At 38.0% G+C, this 18,418-nt stretch overlaps 4 protein-coding genes across 6 annotated transcripts; 2 read left to right on the top strand and 2 right to left on the bottom strand.

The window, feature by feature from the left end:
- Positions 1 to 22: 22 nt before the first annotated feature.
- ube2t (ubiquitin-conjugating enzyme E2T (putative)) lies at positions 23 to 3,376 on the bottom strand. 2 transcript variants are annotated; one of them, XM_086141230.1, is made up of 7 exons: positions 3,096 to 3,376; positions 2,709 to 2,826; positions 2,113 to 2,182; positions 1,916 to 2,021; positions 1,692 to 1,790; positions 1,271 to 1,354; positions 26 to 323 (listed from the first exon to the last, which is right to left on the bottom strand). In XM_086141230.1, exons 2-7 carry the CDS (start codon positions 2,815 to 2,817, stop codon positions 210 to 212), a joined length of 582 nt encoding a protein of 193 aa, XP_085997356.1. In that variant the 5' UTR covers positions 2,818 to 2,826; positions 3,096 to 3,376; the 3' UTR covers positions 26 to 209. The 2 variants fall into 2 exon arrangements, with proteins under 2 accessions (XP_085997357.1, XP_085997356.1); XM_086141231.1 differs by lacking the exon at positions 3,096 to 3,376 and having other exon boundaries at positions 23 to 323.
- Positions 3,377 to 3,501: 125 nt separating this feature from the next.
- LOC147214399 (uncharacterized) lies at positions 3,502 to 6,083 on the bottom strand. Of its 2 annotated transcripts, none has more exons than XM_086141229.1 (4): positions 6,036 to 6,083; positions 5,165 to 5,421; positions 4,868 to 5,048; positions 3,502 to 4,722 (listed from the first exon to the last, which is right to left on the bottom strand). In XM_086141229.1, exons 2-4 carry the CDS (start codon positions 5,417 to 5,419, stop codon positions 4,526 to 4,528), a joined length of 633 nt encoding a protein of 210 aa, XP_085997355.1. In that variant the 5' UTR covers positions 5,420 to 5,421; positions 6,036 to 6,083; the 3' UTR covers positions 3,502 to 4,525. The 2 variants fall into 2 exon arrangements, with proteins under 2 accessions (XP_085997355.1, XP_085997354.1); XM_086141228.1 differs by lacking the exon at positions 6,036 to 6,083 and adding an exon at positions 5,657 to 5,959.
- A 1,955-nt stretch (positions 6,084 to 8,038) lies between these two features.
- etv7 (ETS variant transcription factor 7) lies at positions 8,039 to 11,670 on the top strand. Its single transcript, XM_086141574.1, has 8 exons — positions 8,039 to 8,605; positions 8,705 to 8,852; positions 8,946 to 9,110; positions 9,192 to 9,347; positions 10,293 to 10,439; positions 10,847 to 10,989; positions 11,077 to 11,177; positions 11,272 to 11,670. Exons 1-8 carry the CDS (start codon positions 8,573 to 8,575, stop codon positions 11,459 to 11,461), a joined length of 1,083 nt encoding a protein of 360 aa, XP_085997700.1. The 5' UTR covers positions 8,039 to 8,572; the 3' UTR covers positions 11,462 to 11,670.
- A 1,105-nt stretch (positions 11,671 to 12,775) lies between these two features.
- Positions 12,776 to 16,939, top strand: pnpla1 (patatin-like phospholipase domain containing 1). The gene is made up of 9 exons (XM_086141742.1): positions 12,776 to 13,038; positions 13,122 to 13,354; positions 13,480 to 13,545; positions 13,627 to 13,836; positions 14,670 to 14,730; positions 14,861 to 15,100; positions 15,222 to 15,339; positions 15,645 to 15,767; positions 15,899 to 16,939. Exons 1-9 carry the CDS (start codon positions 12,831 to 12,833, stop codon positions 16,095 to 16,097), a joined length of 1,458 nt encoding a protein of 485 aa, XP_085997868.1. The 5' UTR covers positions 12,776 to 12,830; the 3' UTR covers positions 16,098 to 16,939.
- The last annotated feature ends 1,479 nt before the right edge of the window (positions 16,940 to 18,418 follow it).

Genomic DNA, 18,418 nt, shown 5'->3' on the forward strand with positions numbered 1-18,418 from the left:
ACTAGAATGCATAAGAAATGTTAAACAATAATTTAGTCCTCTAAATAAACTTTATTACAAAACACAAACAATTTCAGATATAAAATGAATTTCTGTGTACACAAATTAAGTCACATATGAATACTAAATTATTTGGTACATTCCTTAAGTATACAACTTAGAGAGTACTGTAGAGTAAAGACCTGTGGCTGGAACTCATGCCATGGGAACTACACACGGGTTTTCTTCAATACCTCCTCTCCATCCTGCTGTGAAGGTGGAGCTTCTCTTTTAAGTTGTATGTTGCCATTTGGAACGGTTTCTTTTTTACTCTCCAAGACTCCCTGAATATGGAGAAATAAACAACATTTAAATGATGACAGTAACACTTGATCATAATCTCATTAATATCAAAAGGTTTGGATGTTGAGATTAAATAATGTTAGAAACTACTTTTTTAAAATCAAAAAAATTAACTATGAAAGGATCACAATATGTTTGTTCAGAGACAGTCTTTACACAGCCACAATACAATGGCATTTGTGGCCACAATTTATTTGTGCAAAGAGAGTTGACAGTTACAAACTAGCGAGATTACACTCCAACTGTTAATATTCCTCTGCAGTCAATGGCCAGGAAGACCGAGACTACACATCAATGTGAAATCTTAAAAATAAATAATAAAAACAGGCAACTATCATACAACGACTATGACATTAAAGGACTGATGATACTTCCATAAAATGCTCAAATGACTAAGATGCCTCCAGGCAGTTTTGGGTGTTACGCTTTCCAATATAATTTAGAAAACTACACAGTCTGGAAATTTGAACAGAAAGGTAGTTCAAATGCTGTGTGCCAGACTTGTTCCATTCCCGCTGGCTGATTCTCACGTGATTTTTAGTAGAGTCGGACCTCTTCGCAAATTGTTCAGAAGATGGTACTTCACAATACATGTATACTTAACAAAGTATATATTAACGCACCATTAGATAATAAAATCATCAACTACAACATGGTAATGTATAAATCAAACTATTTGAAAAAAAAAATTATACATAACTGCTCTAACATTTGTGAATAATTTTGCAAGCAGTTTCATAAGCATTAAGAAATGACATACTATGAAAAAACTGTAAAACAAAAACAATTTTCTCTTTCTAATTTGATAATTTAATTATTTTAGATTATTATCAACTATAAAGAAATATGTTACAAGTCCTACTAGTTAAGTTATGAAAACATATTAGAACCTATGTAAGGATTTGACGGTAACAATGAGAAATCTTACCTTGTTTTTCTGGACAGCATGTTCCTCAGTGCATTTTCTGGCCTTCTGAACAAACAACTGCTTGTTGTATTTGAACTCCGATGACTGCAGAAAATGTGTTTTCTTGAAAAGACTGCCTCTGGCGTTCTTGTTTACGCAAGCCAAATACACTAATGCAACATTACGGCAAAAAAAAAGTTGTCTCTCTCTACATGACAAGGCATCTCTACATGAACATGAATATATTTATTTCTGGAATATAAGTGCAAGTTGAAAAACAACATTTAAATTTGGGCGAAGCAAACCATAAGATATCAAAAGCTAAAAAAAAAACATAATTTCAAAAGAATATTCAGAACTATATTAAGACTACCATAGCGCCGGTGTTATGATGCTACATGATGGTCAAAATTATCTGTGAGAGTGATTCACAACGACTTACAATATCTGCCATCAGCGGATCGTCGGGATTGGGTTCAGCCATGAGAAATTGGATGGAGGTGAGGACCGTGGAGATGTTAAGGGATGGTTTCCAAGCACCCTAATTAAAATGTGAAAAAACAAAGGAAAAAAAAAACATTTTAGCTGGTAGTTTGTATTATTTCTAAGCATTTGATTTCAAATTCTCCAAAACTACCTGCTTTTAAATTGCAATATTTTCACAACCTTTGGTGGAAGTTTTAGTGCATCATGGCAGATCCGTCCTGCATTGTCAATGTTTGGATGGTAGATAGGAGTCAAGAATCGCATTTTGGGAGGCTCAAACGGGTATCTATTAGAGGCAAATAGCTGGTCAGTTCAACAACAGAGTGATAAGGAGATTGACGTTACCACAGAAATAAATAATCTCAGCTATATCTTACCTCTCTGGGACCTTAATCTCCAAGGAGAAGACTCCACCCTCGTATGGAGTTCCTGTACCACCAACTATCTCTGTACAGCCGGGGGTAAAAGAAACTATCATCTTAAGAAAAAGACTTGTCCTAACCCACAGCAGGACAAGCTCATTTCCTCCATTGTCAAGTATCTATGTATGTGTGCGTGTGTGTGTGTGTGTGTGTGTGTGTGTGTGTGTGTGTGTGTGTGTGTGTAAAAAAAAAAAAAAAAAAAAAAAAAAAAAAAAAAGACTACAGCCTGTGGTTTCTGGATCTGCTGTTGTCTGTTGTGAACTGATGCAAGGTTTAATATAAATTCTAGGAAGTAAAAACTTCAGCTTAACTGGACACAAAGTAGTATTGAAATTATTTGAATCAGTAGTAAAATACACGTTTCGTTTTTTTTTCTTTCCAATGCAGTCATTAAGGGTCATCATTTGCTAGCATCGAAGTAACACACCCACCTCCGCCTCTGAGTTTCAGGGCGCATACTTAAATCTCTACTAGGTATGTCTTTGAAATGTTAGTGATTTTAATACATCAATTTGAGATCATTTTCTCGTATAAGAGACATTATAACTTACGTGCGCGGAGGTCACCGATCTGTTCGTCCGTTTGCCAGCATGTTATCCCGGGCGGAGGCTCGTTGCTCAGCATCTGAAGTTCTCGCTTCAAACGGGAAACTCTCTGCATTCTGTCGAACTTTACGTAAAAATCGGCATTCATATTAATTCGTACTCCGCATAAATCATTTAGTTATTCGGACGTAGATAGCTGGTCAGTGTGTTGAAACAACCACTACCTACATATATTCATGGAAATAAGCTAACGTTACATACATGTGACATAATAACCTTCAAGAAACATAACATAAACGATTTTAAGGCAACAAGGAAGAAGCTAACCTCTATTTCGTTAAATACAAAGAACCAATGAATGAACTCGTGCAGAGGTAATAATTTTCCACTTACCCAAATTCAATGCTTATACGCTTACTTGCGCCTTTACTGGGTTGTAAGACTGTCCACCTGTACGGTGATATAAAGCTTCCTGTTTGGATTGCCCGCTCGAGCTACGTCATCAACCCTGCACCCGGAAGTAGTCTTCTTCGTGTGTATAAATCGTCATATTCAACTTGATCACCCCCAGTTACACCGGCGACTGTTGGTTGTTACTGCTACGTGTAATACTTGTAAGGATAAAAACAAAAAACAAAAAAACGTTTTAAAATTTTTTCACATTTGTAGAATTGTCATTTCCTGAACTTCATTTGTGAAATTTACCGATTGGTAAACTTTGGAAGTATGAAATTTAAAGAATAGTGGTACATATGTGTATAAAAACATACATACATACATGCATACATACATACATACATATATTTTATATGTTTTTATTTTTATGTGAATGCATATATACATACATAAAAAATGTCAAATACAATTGGGTTTGTATAAACTGGGCCTTGTGCCATGTATACATATGCTGTGATTGTGCTTTCAATACTAAGCTATTAAAATAATACACAGGTTAGTATATACATTGTATTTTAGACATGAGCATGGTACAGTGAATATCGCTGCCGTGATGCTGCCATATATAATTATACTTTGTCAACTGATGCCAATATCATAATCATGCATTACAGCTTTTCAAATTAATGTTGATTCGAAACATAAATGTGGAAATGAAAATAAGTGATGGCCTATAAATGCTGCTGCCCAGCATAAACACACCTGTCATCATAATTCTAAGCTATTAAAATAATGTGCAGATTCATGGTTTTGGTTGTTTTCTGTTGTTTTTATGGTTTTTCAAGGCTAACCTCATGCTTTGGTGAAACGGGCGCTCTGCTTGAGAGAGCCCCTGTGTGTAGCTGAATGTATGCATATCTGACTGAAAGATAACATCTTCTGCCTCTATTTATCAATCCACTACATTATGTTGGATTCATTTCACTTTAATGAAACAATTTGTGGCGAAATGGTCTTTTTTTTTCACATCTTCAAATAGTTAAAAGGGAAATATTGGGATATCTCAGTTGTACTATTAAATGTAAGGAAGTCCAAATACATTATCATAATTACAAAAGGACCAATAGCAACTGGATTAATAATGCCCGGTCTTAAACTATGGTTGTGTTGATGTTTACAAATCCTTTGGTAGCAATGCCATTTTCAGTCGATGACCGGAACTTTTCATTCCTAATCAAGGAAGAATGATTTTCTATATATGACCTTTATTTGAAAAAAGTTCCAGTCGACAGGAAAATCAAGTCTCAGTTAATAAGCTTGCAGAAATACCATTTGTACGGTGCAGCATAAAAAAAGCTAGTGCAAACATACATAACATCAAACTGGGCCTCATACTCACAGGTTTTGGCTTATAATCTGTTCATTAATCATTTTGCAGCTATGGCATATACCACCTGAAATGTGTCATGTACCAATTTTTTATCTTCCATTTTGACATCAATAAATCCAGATTCTTTCAAAGCCGCCATGTAGGTCTCTGGCCTCCAGTTCTCCCCTGGAATAACACGCTTTGCTGCCAATGAAGCTAAAATGGAGTGTCTCAGCGAGGTAACCATCAGACTTCCTTTGAGAATCAAGAGGAGGAAATATATTGAGAGAACCTTGGTGTCATCAAAACAAAAACAACAATAAAAAAAGCTGATGAAAGATGAAATTCTTAAAACATGAGATTACCTTAGGCATAATTATATTGTTAAATCATTAATTACCTGGTTTCATTACTCTGTGAATCTCTGCAGCTGCTTCATGAAGGTCAGGCCAGAAGTAGTAGCAGTTACAGTGAAAAACTTTATCCACTGTGTTTTCTGCAAGAGGCATTGCTGCGACACTACAGTGGTGTAAAGTCACTTTCCCACTGACAATAAACTCCTTCATACGTTTCTTCGCCAACTTTGAGAGGGAAAAACAAAACAAACCCACACACAAATCATCTTCCATTCAGGAGAAGAGAAACATTTGTTTTTCTTATCCCATACAAGCAAACCTCTGAATGTGTTCACACTCACCTGGTGCATGTACTCTGAATAATCCACCCCAATAAGATGACCTGTGGGTTTTGTTAACAGTTTGATTGCATGCTGGAGACCAAGACCTGGCCCATGACCCAGTTCCAGCACTGTGTCCTCAGGCTCAATCCCACAAATCCTTACAGTATTCTCTTCAAGGGCCCGGTTACCCACTGAAAGGAACTTATTGACCAGCCATCCTGTCACAGATAAGGTTGGGTGACCTAACTGCTTCCCAAGTTTTTCAGCCCACATCTCTAGATAACATGAATAAAAACAAATGCCAATTCATCAGCTATATTGCACTAAAGTAGTAATACATAAATGTAATGCCACAGCAACTCAAAAGTACAATATTTGCAAAACTATACTATTTGTCTGATATACTATGATAACTATACTATAAACTAAAGTGAAGCGATCACAACTGAGCTGCTGAGATGCACACTTTGAGTCCTCAATTGAATGAGAGTAAATTGAATGGTTTCTGACCTTTAAATATCCACCAGTAAATTTTAGGCATTGTGTGCTAAATTTAGTACAGACTGATAAAACTTTTGAAGTAGTTGCCTCGTTTTTTCGAATAAAGATGGTCATCGAAAAAATTTATTTTCACAAAAAAGACGCTGAAACTTTTTTTTTTCCTAAATACTGTACTATGAAACCTCGTTGTAAGATTGAATTACGTCACTCATCCTGAAACAAGGCAGGAGGAACTTAGTAGAACTCGAGTGTCCCCAAGCCTTAACTTAACACTCGACACATTTTGACCAACATTTGCTAAAAACACTGTGAGTTGATAAACTTTGATCGATATTGTAATTTGTGATCTACAACATAGTTCGGTCCCGTTTCCTTATGCAAGACGTACCCGTTGCGTCTCTGTACAACACGACAACTTCAAGTCGCACCCACTTCCTGGTTTGGCCTAGTTTTATTTTACTTCCTGGTACCGCGCGCGGGGTTGCCAGGTTTTGTAAACATTTACCAGCCCAGTCGAAACATAAATATGAGAAATTTCCACAGATCCTAAAGACCTTCTTTGAAAGATGTTGAACATCTCACAACATTTCTCAGCCAGTGGGTCATACTCAATTATTATTTAATAAACCCACATCTTCAAAAGCCTGCTTGAAATCATATTGAACCTCTACGTATAAAAGTTTTGTTATTAGTGTAATCGTCAAGTTAGTGAGCAAATTGATTTTGAATTCAAATTTAATAAAAAAACACAACTCACAGCCAAGTTACAGCAACATTGCATGAGTTAAAACAAACTATGCACATCATGATAGGTGATAATGTAAAAGATAACAATAAAAATTAAAAATGAAATAAAACTATATACATACCAAGTAACAAGTTATATCAAATATTTTAGTAGATCTACAGATGTGTGTATTGCAGAAGAATAACAAGATACAAAGATTTAGAATGTAATTGATTTTGTGTGATAAATATTACATAACCATAAAGAGTTAAGCGCATTAGGAAATGTGTACAAAGTTACAAAAAAAAAAAAAAGAAGTGTCAGAAAAAGCCTCTCTTTTCAGAACTGAAAAGGCTTTTTTGGGTGAAATGTCTACAAGTGAAGATATTCAAGTCCAGTTGCTACGACAAGAAGATTTAGAAAAGGATTCACCATGACCTGGATGACCGAAAACCTGCACAGACAACTGTCAGAGTCATTATGGAGCATAATAGCTTGTGGCAGAGTCCACAGTTTGGAGTCTGTGGAGTACGTGAGTGTGTGTGTGTGTATGTGTGTGTGTGTGTGTGTGTGTGTGTGTGTGTGTGTGTGTGTGTGTGTGTGTGTGTGTGTGTGTGTGTGTGTGTGTGTGAATGTGGTTTAGTTGTGAATATGTGTAGAGAGAGAGAGAGAGAAAGAGAGAAGAGAGAGAGAGAGAGAGAGAGAGAGAGAGAGAGAGAGAGGTTGTATTGATTCGCACAATACAATTCAATGTTTGTTGAGGAAGTGCTTCACCCTTTAACTGCAGCCACTCACTGCCTTCTTCTTTTTCTTTTCCTGTCGGATTTCCCCTCCTCCATCTCAGCCTATTCTCTGTAGCCTCTTCTCCCACATCAACTTACTTAATGACCTCTTTTCCTCCATCCATACATTTTCATTTTCTTTGGTCCTCCCGTCGGCCTCCTGCCTGGCAGTTCCTCCTCCAGCATCCTTTTACCGATAAATTCAATCTCCCTCCTCTGTATATTACATTACATTACAGTCATTTGGCAGACGGTTTTATCAAAAGCGACTTGCAAAAAGTGCAATTCAGTCACCAAAGATCCGAAGTACCAGTAGTCGGAAGTCAAAAGGGACCACTCTACCAAATAGCCATCTCAGAACCATATGCATACATACATTCATTTCATCCTTTTTTTTCCGGGCTTGGGGGTGGGGGCTGAGTGCTTGGTGAAGAGGTATGTTTTCTGTCCATTACCAACCCATCTCAGTCTGGCGTCTGACTTTCTTTCTGAAACATCTAACATGTGCTGTCCCTCTGATGGCCTCATTCCTGATCTATCCATCTTCTTCATTCCCAAAGAGATACTCAACATCTTCACATCTCTCTCAGTCCCTAAATGCCTATTGTTATTATCATTGTAATCATTTTTACATTATTATTGCAATTGTTGTTATTTTGATTGTTATTATTATGTTATTTGCCAATATGATTGAGAAGTCTGCTGTCAAAACACAAGATATTGATGTCAATTGATTGATAGTTTGTTCATGAAATAACATGTGTATGTTATATAAAATAAAATAAACAGAGGGACAAAAGCAGCTCAGTTTCTATCGCGATCCCCCAGGACGGAAACCTTTCCAATCTGGCAACTTGGCCAGCAGAAGCAGGAACTATGACTTGGGACTGTAGTAGGAAGGCGCGACATAAACAACAAACACCAGCCCCGTTGTTTTCCTCCTCCGTGCGCAGGTGTTCAACGCGTTGATAAAAAAGCAAAATCTCCGGATACAAATCATCAGGTCATTGTTTTGCGTGGGAGATAGAAAAATGGAAGTAAAGAATGACACAGCCATTTAGGTTTGTTGCTCAAGCACGCAGCGCCACAGAAATATATTTGGAAATGTCCTCTCTTGAATTTCTGCATCCAATCAGCCAGTGAGTGACACCCGCCTCCTCCTTCTCCTCCTCCTCCTCCTCCCCCCAACTGGCGGGGATTCGCTTTCTTTCGTTTTCATTTCCCGGAAGATTCGAAAAGGGAATGCATTTACTTCATGGAAAGTGAGTTTCAGCCTTCCAAAAAGCCAAAAAAAAAAAGTAAAATACAGATAAATCAAATTCAGGGGAGCGTGTTCCAACTCGGATGGCGTTCAGACGTTAGTTCGGATAACAAGAGGAATTTACTGTGCTTTCATTTCGGCTGAAGTCTTCATCTATGGAGGACGATTCCCAGACTCCTTTGGTTAAGGTAACCTCTGCTTTATTAAAAAAACAAACAAACATGTCTATCAATATGACTCTGATAACGCAAAGGCTTTGTGAATAATCTACTTTTGTTCTTTCACAGGAAGAAGAAGAAGAACACAACAGCTCCCTTGAAATATGTCGAGAGCAAGCATGTGTTCCTCCCATCGGCCACCAGTCTCTTCCTGCTCAGCTTCCTCGAGTGACCCCTTCCACTCAGGATGATTTGTGGCGTCTTCCAGGACGACTGCGTACGTTGCCCACATTCTGTCAAAATTGAGTTCTGTAACCACCCAAATCCACACTTTAAACTGTTGGATTTTATTTATGCTCGTGGCATCTAGGAATAAACCCGTCTTTGTGGGATAAGGATGACGTTGCCCACTGGCTCCACTGGGCACAGAAGGAATATGCACTGAGGCCTCCGGAGAAAGGCCGCTTTCAGATGAATGGCAGAGCCTTGTGTCTATTAACCAAAGAAGATTTCAGACACCGTTGCCCAAATTCAGGTAGAAGCAAAATCAGGTAAATGTACTTAATCTGAAACCCTTCCGCTGCTTAATCCATATAGTTTCTCTGCTCCTCCGCAGGCGATGTTCTCTATGAGATATTACGATGCGTGAGACAGCAGAGGAGTGCTGCGCTTAGTCCCGTGGCTACGTCCCCCACCCCAAACACAGCTTGCCATCGCAGTCACCCTCAAAAGGTGGCGCAGCACCAGCTGTCCGCCACCAGCAACTCTCCAGGTGCGGAATACAATCTGCTGTATTTGCCATGTTTAGAGACAAAGACCGTGACCCCTGAAACCCATGAAACATATATCCGTTTGCATTTTCTGAATAAATAACGTTTTTGTTACATTATTGCACAGTTTTGATGTATCTAAAGCCTGTTTCTGTTACAGCCTTACTACAGCTGCGTCTGTTGCTTTAGTTTGTCCTGGTTAGTCTGTTGAATATCTCCCCTTCAGTGACTTGAGCACATGAAAGTGAAACCATTTAAGAAATCCAGCTCGCTGCTTTTAGGGATCAGGGGTTTAGATGCAAACTTTGAAGCTAATATTAAGCATTTATCTTTATCAGTTGACGCCAGTGCTTAGTGTTCATGATTCTTAATGTCAACTAAATATCCCACTCTCCCTTCTCATAAGTTTACGGACCAGCTTTGAAAGAACTGCCTGAAGTATCAGATTGCTCTTGTGGAAGTTTTAAAATAGATGGCAAAAGTGAAGTGAAAAACAATGACGAATGAATGCTTGTGGCTTGCGTCATATTAATAATATTATTATTAACAATATGGACAGATACGAGATGTAGCTTTTGCTTCTAGTGATTTACTCCAAAGAACAACAATACAAACTCACATTCTTCTAATGGTCAGCATAAAAGTTACTCGCTTTGTACTCAGGACAACTTTTCCTGCCCTCACCACCTGGACATCTATGATTTTACAGTGACAAAGTCCCTCCCGCTAAACTTAATAGAGATATACAAATACTTTTGCTTTCAGTTCAGGGCTCTTTAAGTTCTCCCAAATCCTCTCCCGGTTTCTCTCTCTCTGTCATCACTTCATGGTCACCAGCTTCAGCACCCAGTGAGCCAGAGCTCATGTTCCGCTTTAAATGCCACTTCCTAAATGCTTTTGGTTGGTACAGAAACACTCTTTTAACCTTTAACTCTTTTGTCCCTTAGGCGTCGAAGCAGCCGTGTCTTCGACGCTCCCAAAACGAGATCCCCTTCCACCTGAAACCCAACAAGATGCCACCCAGGAGCCTCTAAATCTTTCGAGATGGGAAAAGCCCAGGAGCCCCGTGAACAGAGCAAATGGACGCTTGCCAGGTGGTGGTGTGCTTATTTCTAATATTTTTTTGACAAAAAGTTGAATATGCAAATATTCAGGAAGAAATGGGTTACTTCCCAAAGACGTCACGGCAGTAAACCGCAGTCATCGGCAACTCTTCGAGCGAAACAAATTTGTTTGTTCATCCTATGCATAAAAAAGCCCTGTTCCAAATAAAAACATATTAGTTGAAATAGCTACTCCAAACATAAACCATTTTATGTTGTATCTGTTCTAAGGAGTTCATTGTATTTAGGCGAAAGATTAAAATACAGATTATAAAGAGCAGCTTACACGTCTTATAAGTCCGTAAACTCCAAATATGCTATTAGATGAAGCTATGTTTGACATCGCTACCGGGAGTGTAACAGTGCATCTTGATCGTTCAATGGTGGTGTGTGAGCAGAGTGCAGACTTCTGTGGGACTATGTGTATCAGCTGCTGTGTGACGACCGTTACCAGGACTACATTCGATGGGAGGACAAAGACAGCCTAGTGTTCAGAGTGGTTGATCCGAACGGATTGGCTCGTCTCTGGGGAAACCACAAGGTGAGCAAACATGTCTGCGTGGTTTCAAGATGAACCAGAGAAGCCGCCCGTGGCTGACATGATGATATCTGGGATGTTTCTTTGTAGAATCGGAACAATATGACATACGAGAAAATGTCTCGTGCTTTGCGGCACTATTACAAGCTCAACATTATCAAGAAGGAGCGAGGACAAAAACTACTCTTCAGGTCTTTTTTCCCCGTCGCTGTTTTTTGGCGTTTGTCTTCTCCTCTCAGCGACATGGCACTTAAAAGTTGCTGTCTGACTTTTTGCACCTCACAGGTTTCTGAAAACCCCACTGGACATGAGAAAACGGCAGGTTGATCCTCCTGAGTCGCCACGCCACACACCACCCCAGGATGAGGAATTTTCAGAGAGCAGTCCCACATATGAGCTGAGTAATGAGGTTTTTGAAATGTCCCCCGATTGTTCGACCCCGGAACCCTCTCCGACTGGTCCGCCAGTGAGGTAGAAAAGCTGGGCGAGATGCCTTAAATGCGTCAGATGAAAACATGTGATTTGATCGTAAAATCCTTGTTATTTTTAATGCAGGCTAACTAACTTGACTCTTTGTGTGAATCACTTTTAAGTCTGGCACGTGTGGATTTTTGCTTCGAATTGATTCAATGCTTAGCGGTGATCAGAATAAACACTAATGAATAATGGAAAAAATAAATAAAAGAGCACACTATGAAAGCCAATCATGTCAATACGCAATGACTCCAAACTCTCTGGTTGTCTTTCTCAGGACTTTCATTAGTTTTGCAAATGAAAGAGGCAATTACTTTATATTGGAATTGAAATGTGTATAATGTGGAGTTTTTAAAAGGTACGAGAAGGGAACGTCTTGTTGGAGACTTTTGTTTCTGTTTGCTACATGATCAAGTTCGTAAATAGTGATTAGATGACGATTGTTGTTGTAGTTATTCTGCAACGAGTTGAAAGTGTAAATGTTTCTGCTGCTTCTCACAATAAAGATTCATTATCAGAATTCCAAGTTACACAATGTTTTTTTCATCATTATTTTCGTGCCTTGATTTCTGAAAGAATAATTTCATTCATATATTTAGTTCTTCAGCGGCATATTGAACTATTGAACTATTAAATTAGATTAACTGTTTTTCCGGTCATCATATATCCATACTCATAATTCTAGAAAACACAGTAGTGAAAATGCAAAAACGACCGATTTGCATGAATCGGTGTGAAACAGAAATGCTATGCTCTTCGTGACGAGACTGTTCCTTTTCTGTCAGAGCAGGCCTGCCTGTCTGTTAACATTAAACACTTTCAGTATTAACAACCTCAAAGAGAAGAAAAATTAATTTCACAATGCTTCTACTGGTGGAACTAAATAGCATCCTTCTTTTTGGTATTAGTGGTGATTATGAAACACATTAACATTAAAAGAAAATTATATTCATAAAAATAATTTGATCCCTATGAGTAATTCATTTTTGTAAAAACCTTTTTGATGCAGAATTTTCCACTCATATTTCATTTAAAAATCTGGAGCTTTTAAGTTATTTAATGGTGTCACATGGAAGGCAGTTGAAAAAATAAAATTGGAGCTAAAAGCGTACCATGTTAGCTTTTAGGGTTAGAAACAGACCCGAAGACAGTTGGAGTTTTGTCTGCTACAGTATGTCACATGTGCATGACCAATAAAGTATGTCGAATTGACATTCGCTTAAAAACACTGTTTGTGAAACCGCTTTGCTAGAGCTGGTCATCCCGACCTTCCCCAGCTCCAACAGGTCTTCTTTCTTTTGGAACACCACCAATGCTTTTCGCTTATTGTTTTTAAAAAAAAAGAAGAAAAAAAAGTAACAGCCGAGAAAATGGTCTTAGAAATATCCACATGTCATCTTCGAGAAGGTCCTCCATCCATCTCCTTCTCTGGATCTGGATTCCTGGCCACGTACCAATTCGGTGTTGCCCAGTGCTTACTAACTTATGCTCCTTGGATACCGCAAACGGCACCGTGCGTTCTTGGCGCTTCAGCTGGTTCTCTGGTTGCAGCTGCTGTGGTTTGTGAAATGAGCCCGAGTAAGTGGCTTGATCTTCACGTACGAAATCTATTTCTCTGGCATGTCTTCATGGTGTTTGACTGAAACTTTTCTTCTTTGCAGTTTTAATGCGGGATGAGATGCTGTATTTTGCCAAGCAGATGAAGAATTTTACACTTGGACCCCTCAACCCCTCAATCAATGTTTTCCACTGGCTAGAAACTATTTTGCTCAAACATATTCCGTCTGATGCACATCGAAAGGCCAATGGGCGTCTGAGTGTGGCGATGACTCGTCTAACTGATGGCAAGCAGATTCTGACATCTGAGTACCAGTCCAGAGAGGATGTAGTGCAAGTGAGTTTGGATCATGGGTAATCTTTCAGATTGGATTACATACTGAAATCACATAAAGGAGAAAAGACAACTCGCATGGTCTTGAAGCAACCGTTCACTTTCTATCATCTTCATACTGTCCTTAGGCTCTGCTATGTAGCTGCTTTGTGCCTGGGTACTGCGGTTTGCTTCCCCCATCCTTCAATGGAGTGGTAAGTAATTTATGGCATTCTTGCATTGAGCACATTGTTTGGTCTGTATAATAATGTTTATGATCTGATCTGGTCCTTCAGCATTATATGGATGGGGGCTTCAGTGGGATGCAGCCAGTGCTGTCTCTCCACAGCAACACTTTGACAGTGTCTCCTTTCTCTGGAGAGATAGACATCTGTCCTGCAGACACACCTTGCATGTTTGACATGGTCATCACCGGACTCACACTGAAGGGAAATTTTGTAAATAGCCTGAGGTTCTTCAATGCTCTCTATCCCCTGGCTTTAGAGGTTAGTACTCTGCTTTACATTCAGATCAGTCTGTGGCAATGTTTCTTTTATTCTAGATGTAATTTCTATTTAGTTATGGTAAACAAATACAGAAAACTTTATTAAAAATTGTCAGTTTCTTGTGTCTATAATGATCATTCATGTGGTTTCCCCGAACTTTGAAGCACCTATGTATAGCTCATTAAAAAAGAAAATAACAAGAAAAAAGTAGAAATTGGTCTGATGTAATCGATCATTTTAAAAATACATGATCATAAATATCTTTATTCAATGGTTTTGTTGATTCAGGAGTCCAGTTGAGCTCATTGTTACCTTTTGCAGAGCTCAAAGCTAGATTCTTGGTCATAAAATGTGAGATTTTTTGCATGTTAAGGTTTATCACGCCACTTGTTGAGACTTGAATTATCCCTTTGTAACATATGAAAGTCAACGCAAGAAGTAATGAAATTAGCACCGTGCTAACTGTATGTCTAATTTCATCAACGGTATTACCAAATATAATGGCTTGTTCACATATTGCACGCACATACTAAAATACACAGCTGAATGGACCTCCTTTTCATGTAAGATGGGGAAATCCATGTGGGGTTGAAAAAAGGTCATCACATGAGTATTGAGCTACACGAGTATCGCTACCTTCAGTCTTCTGAAAAGTGAAAGCATCACATTAAACAGGCTCTAAAATGCCAAATTAAAGCATTCAAATAGGAAATAATGATAAAAACTAACTGCCAGTGAGAATAAAACTGTACTCTTCTCATCTATTGAAAAGCTAGAACTGGAATGAGAGGATGTTTGAAGTTCTTAAAATTATTGTTTTTCTTTCTGTTCAGACTTTGGAGAAGGCTTATGACAATGGCTATAAAGACACTCTCAATTTTCTTCTGAACAATGGTGGGTCAACTAAAACCAACCTCTACTCACTAAATTTATAGCAAAGAAGATGTTGCAATTTGCTTTGCTGGTCGCCTCAATCCTGCCTATGATTTTATTTTTCTGTTTTGCATCTCTTCCTCTTCTGCAGAGCTTGTGTCCGACTTAATTATTGACAAAGTGTCTCGAGGGCTGCAAATTTTCAACCAAACTAAAACACAGACGCATCCGATAACCCCCAATGGAAAAGAGGAGCTGAAAATGAAACGGACGCCTGAATTCAAATATTACGAAGACCACAATTGCATGAAGAATATAAGTTCCAGTGAAAGACCAGCTAAAAAACAAAGAGTTAAAGAACCTCCACTCCCTTTTGACGCTTTGAAAAACGGTAAAGCTTTTACACATACACACATATGTAATACTGTTTGCTAATCAGTTATTTTTTTGGTTTTCAACCTGTGCGTGAAATACATAAAAAGAAAGTTATACATATATTTTTGTTTTTATAGTGCTGATGGAGAACCTGATGATATACACCAGCATGTTTGGACTTCCTGCAAAACTCCTATCCAATCTGTTCTTGCCTCTGATGCTTTCCTTCTACGCTGTCCTCCAGAGTCAATACAGGTTAAAATACCAGACAAAACGAAACAAACTCACAACACATGAAACTGATACAATTTTTAACACAACGCCGCTCTGCATCAACCCTACTAATTGTAATCACACAATAACGTCAATTAAATGATCAAACATTGCGCAATTTCTGGATTTTGCCAAGTTTTGAGGTGACCCTAAACCATTTGCCAAACCAACTGATTTAATCTACGGTTAACCAAAACATGTCCCTTGACATCGGAAATCTATTGACTCATTAGTCACAATAGAAAAGGCAATATCATTTCTAAGGTGTTTCTATTTTTCTCTCACAGATTGGAGTTGCTGTTCAGAGAGACTTCAGAACTGTTCATTTGGTTTTGCTATGGCATGAGACAGTATGCCGTCTTCTTGTATGACATATTCATTTGTACACTCAAGAAGAACCTGAAGGACAGGTAATGAATTACAATTTTTCACTTTTATAGGGAATCATTTATTTACTTATTTAGAGTAATTCATACTTCATATCTCATCTTAACCTTGGACTCACCTGCTTGATTGAATGTAAATCATTTCACCAATTTAGAGTAATGCCCATGCTCCTGCTGCTGCAGTGGATGAAGGTTCATACGGGATTCGGGTTTCCAAAAGGGCAGAGAAACTCTTCCAATCTCCACAAGCATCCCTCTTCTTCTCACTTGCAAAATGGACGGCAAAAAAGTCTGTACGAATGGCTCACAGTAGAAGCCTGGGGTTATCTGAAAACAGAATTACAGCAAATATAATGAGAGCTTTTGACTTTTGAAATATAACCCACCCGGCAGAATGTATAAATGTTTGTGTGCAATTGGCCATATGTGCCTTGTGTTTTCTGGATAGTATTTGAGTAACAGGAACCATCAAATGCCTAGTCAACACTGAAGTTAGCATATGTCCTTTCAAATATTGGTATGAAGTTGTGGTTAAAAACTATTTTGTCCAGCTGAGCATGATGAAAGTTCCATATAGAAGAAATTACCTTAACCTTGACCTTCAGTAATGCATCGTGTTTCTGAGACATCAGCAAGTCTTGCACTTCAATCACTATCCTACATCCTTGGTGGAAATACAACTGGTATATAGTTTACATGATACTTTACATTTCTATTTTTTTAAATCAAATGTCCATGCTTAACAAACAGAATATTCAAAAGTGTTTAACACAATGAAAAGCTACTTCTTTCTACTACTTGGAAAAATTAGTCTTCTAATGAAAAGTACAAATGAGGGAGTTTTATCAACCAACTTACAAGAAGGACAATTGCGTAAGAAATTGCCCTTAAATTGATTATTCTGTGTTTAACCAAAAGCCATTCGTTATCTTGTGAGTCAACTTGAGATCAAAGATATTGATCTGCACTTTTACAGCCACGGTCATGTGATGTGTCTGACTGAACATTGCACTCTTTCACTTTTTTACTGTTATTAGTGCACAGTATTACACCATAACTATAAAGAAGACGTAAGTTCCAACATGTTATGCCTCTGGCATTCTGTGCTTTTTCTCTTCTGATGTTGTTGTTGTAGACCAAAGGATTGATCAGTTGCATCCTTTGGTTGCTCTGTTCTGGCCCACAAATAAATACAATTTCCTCCTGTACATGTGAGATATCATTGATGGATTTACTTTTCTTGCATTTTAATTCAAGGACAACTGACGCTACCCTATATTTTATTCAAAAACCAGTATCCGTGAATCTATTCATTCACACAGATTTGGCTTCGGGGGACAACTTGCCTTTTTGGTAAAGCAACTTGTGGGTTAATTCTAATTTTGGATTCATTGTGACAGACAGTCACACTCATGCCATTAATCACACATCCACTATTTAAAGTGTACAAAGCACATTTCAACATTAGTTTTCAATTTTCATTGATGACCTTAGAAGAAGAAAAACATTGGGATTTCCCTATCCTGCCGCAAATAGATTGGACTTCAAAGATGTTATTTCATAAAATATCCACTAGATGGTGTATTGAGAAACGCTCAAGGAGATTTAAAATGGGATGTTATTATGAAAAAAAGCGCATCCTATGTGCTCGATTTACCTTTCCTCCAAAATGTAACTCCATATCTGCAAGGTCAATAATAAACATGACAAAAAATAACTGCAAAATGTGGAAAAAGGGTAAATCAATCTCTTTAAGTGCCACAGACTGTTAAATATTTAGATATTTTGGATCTCTGTCACTTGGTTATTAGGGTAATACTGATGTAGTTTGGGCTCCAAACTCTTGACAAAAGCTAATTTCCAATAAGTATATACATCAGGCCAGTTTGTGTTACTTGAAAATAAAATGACTTAGTGGCTTGTGAATCATTTTGATTCCACACTAAATCCTCATAGAAGTCGTTCCTTTATTTACAGTGAAGTCCAACATCATTGTGATTTGGAGGCTTCAAGTTGCCACTACACTCTACTGGATACTGGACCTGAGTTAACAATGCACTTAACCTTTTCTTGTATCTAGACCTCAATTCAGGTTCGACATGCTTGGAATTCACACTTTGATCACTCAGTTTAAAAAGCCCTCTTTGTGCTTTACTCAGCACAGACATCACCGTTCACAGAAAACATCAAAGATCAGCGGTAAGAGCAGTAGGAATACCATTTTTTTCCCCCAAGGGTCTTTTTTTTCTAATACATGATCCAAATATCAAGGCTTACTGAATATCTGAGTATGTATCATAAAAAGGCAATGGTGTAGATAAAGGTTTTGGATCCCATTAAGACACATTGCTGCACCCCATAAAACATAGAGGGAGAACGGGGAAAGATTTGGACATTTTTTTCTGCTGTGCTCTAAATCAGCGGAAATGAGGCATATACATATATATATATATATATGTGTATATATATATATATATATATATATATATATATATATTTTTTTTTTTTTTACACAGGGACCCCCTGTATCTGTGACAAAGGCAATTAATTTTCTTTAAACTACTTATTAGCTGTCCTATGACTGTCATGCTCCAGGTAAAAATTGAGCTTGATTCATGTCTGGTGCTTGAATATATGGAATACATTTGAATATTGTTTGAGACCTAGAGGAAGAC

The sequence above is a fragment of the Fistularia commersonii genome, chromosome 34, assembly GCF_037954325.1.
Source record: "Fistularia commersonii isolate RoL2024-O1a breed Wild chromosome 34, RoL_Fcom_v1.0, whole genome shotgun sequence".
In the NCBI taxonomy this organism is placed as follows: domain Eukaryota; kingdom Metazoa; phylum Chordata; class Actinopteri; order Syngnathiformes; family Fistulariidae; genus Fistularia; species Fistularia commersonii.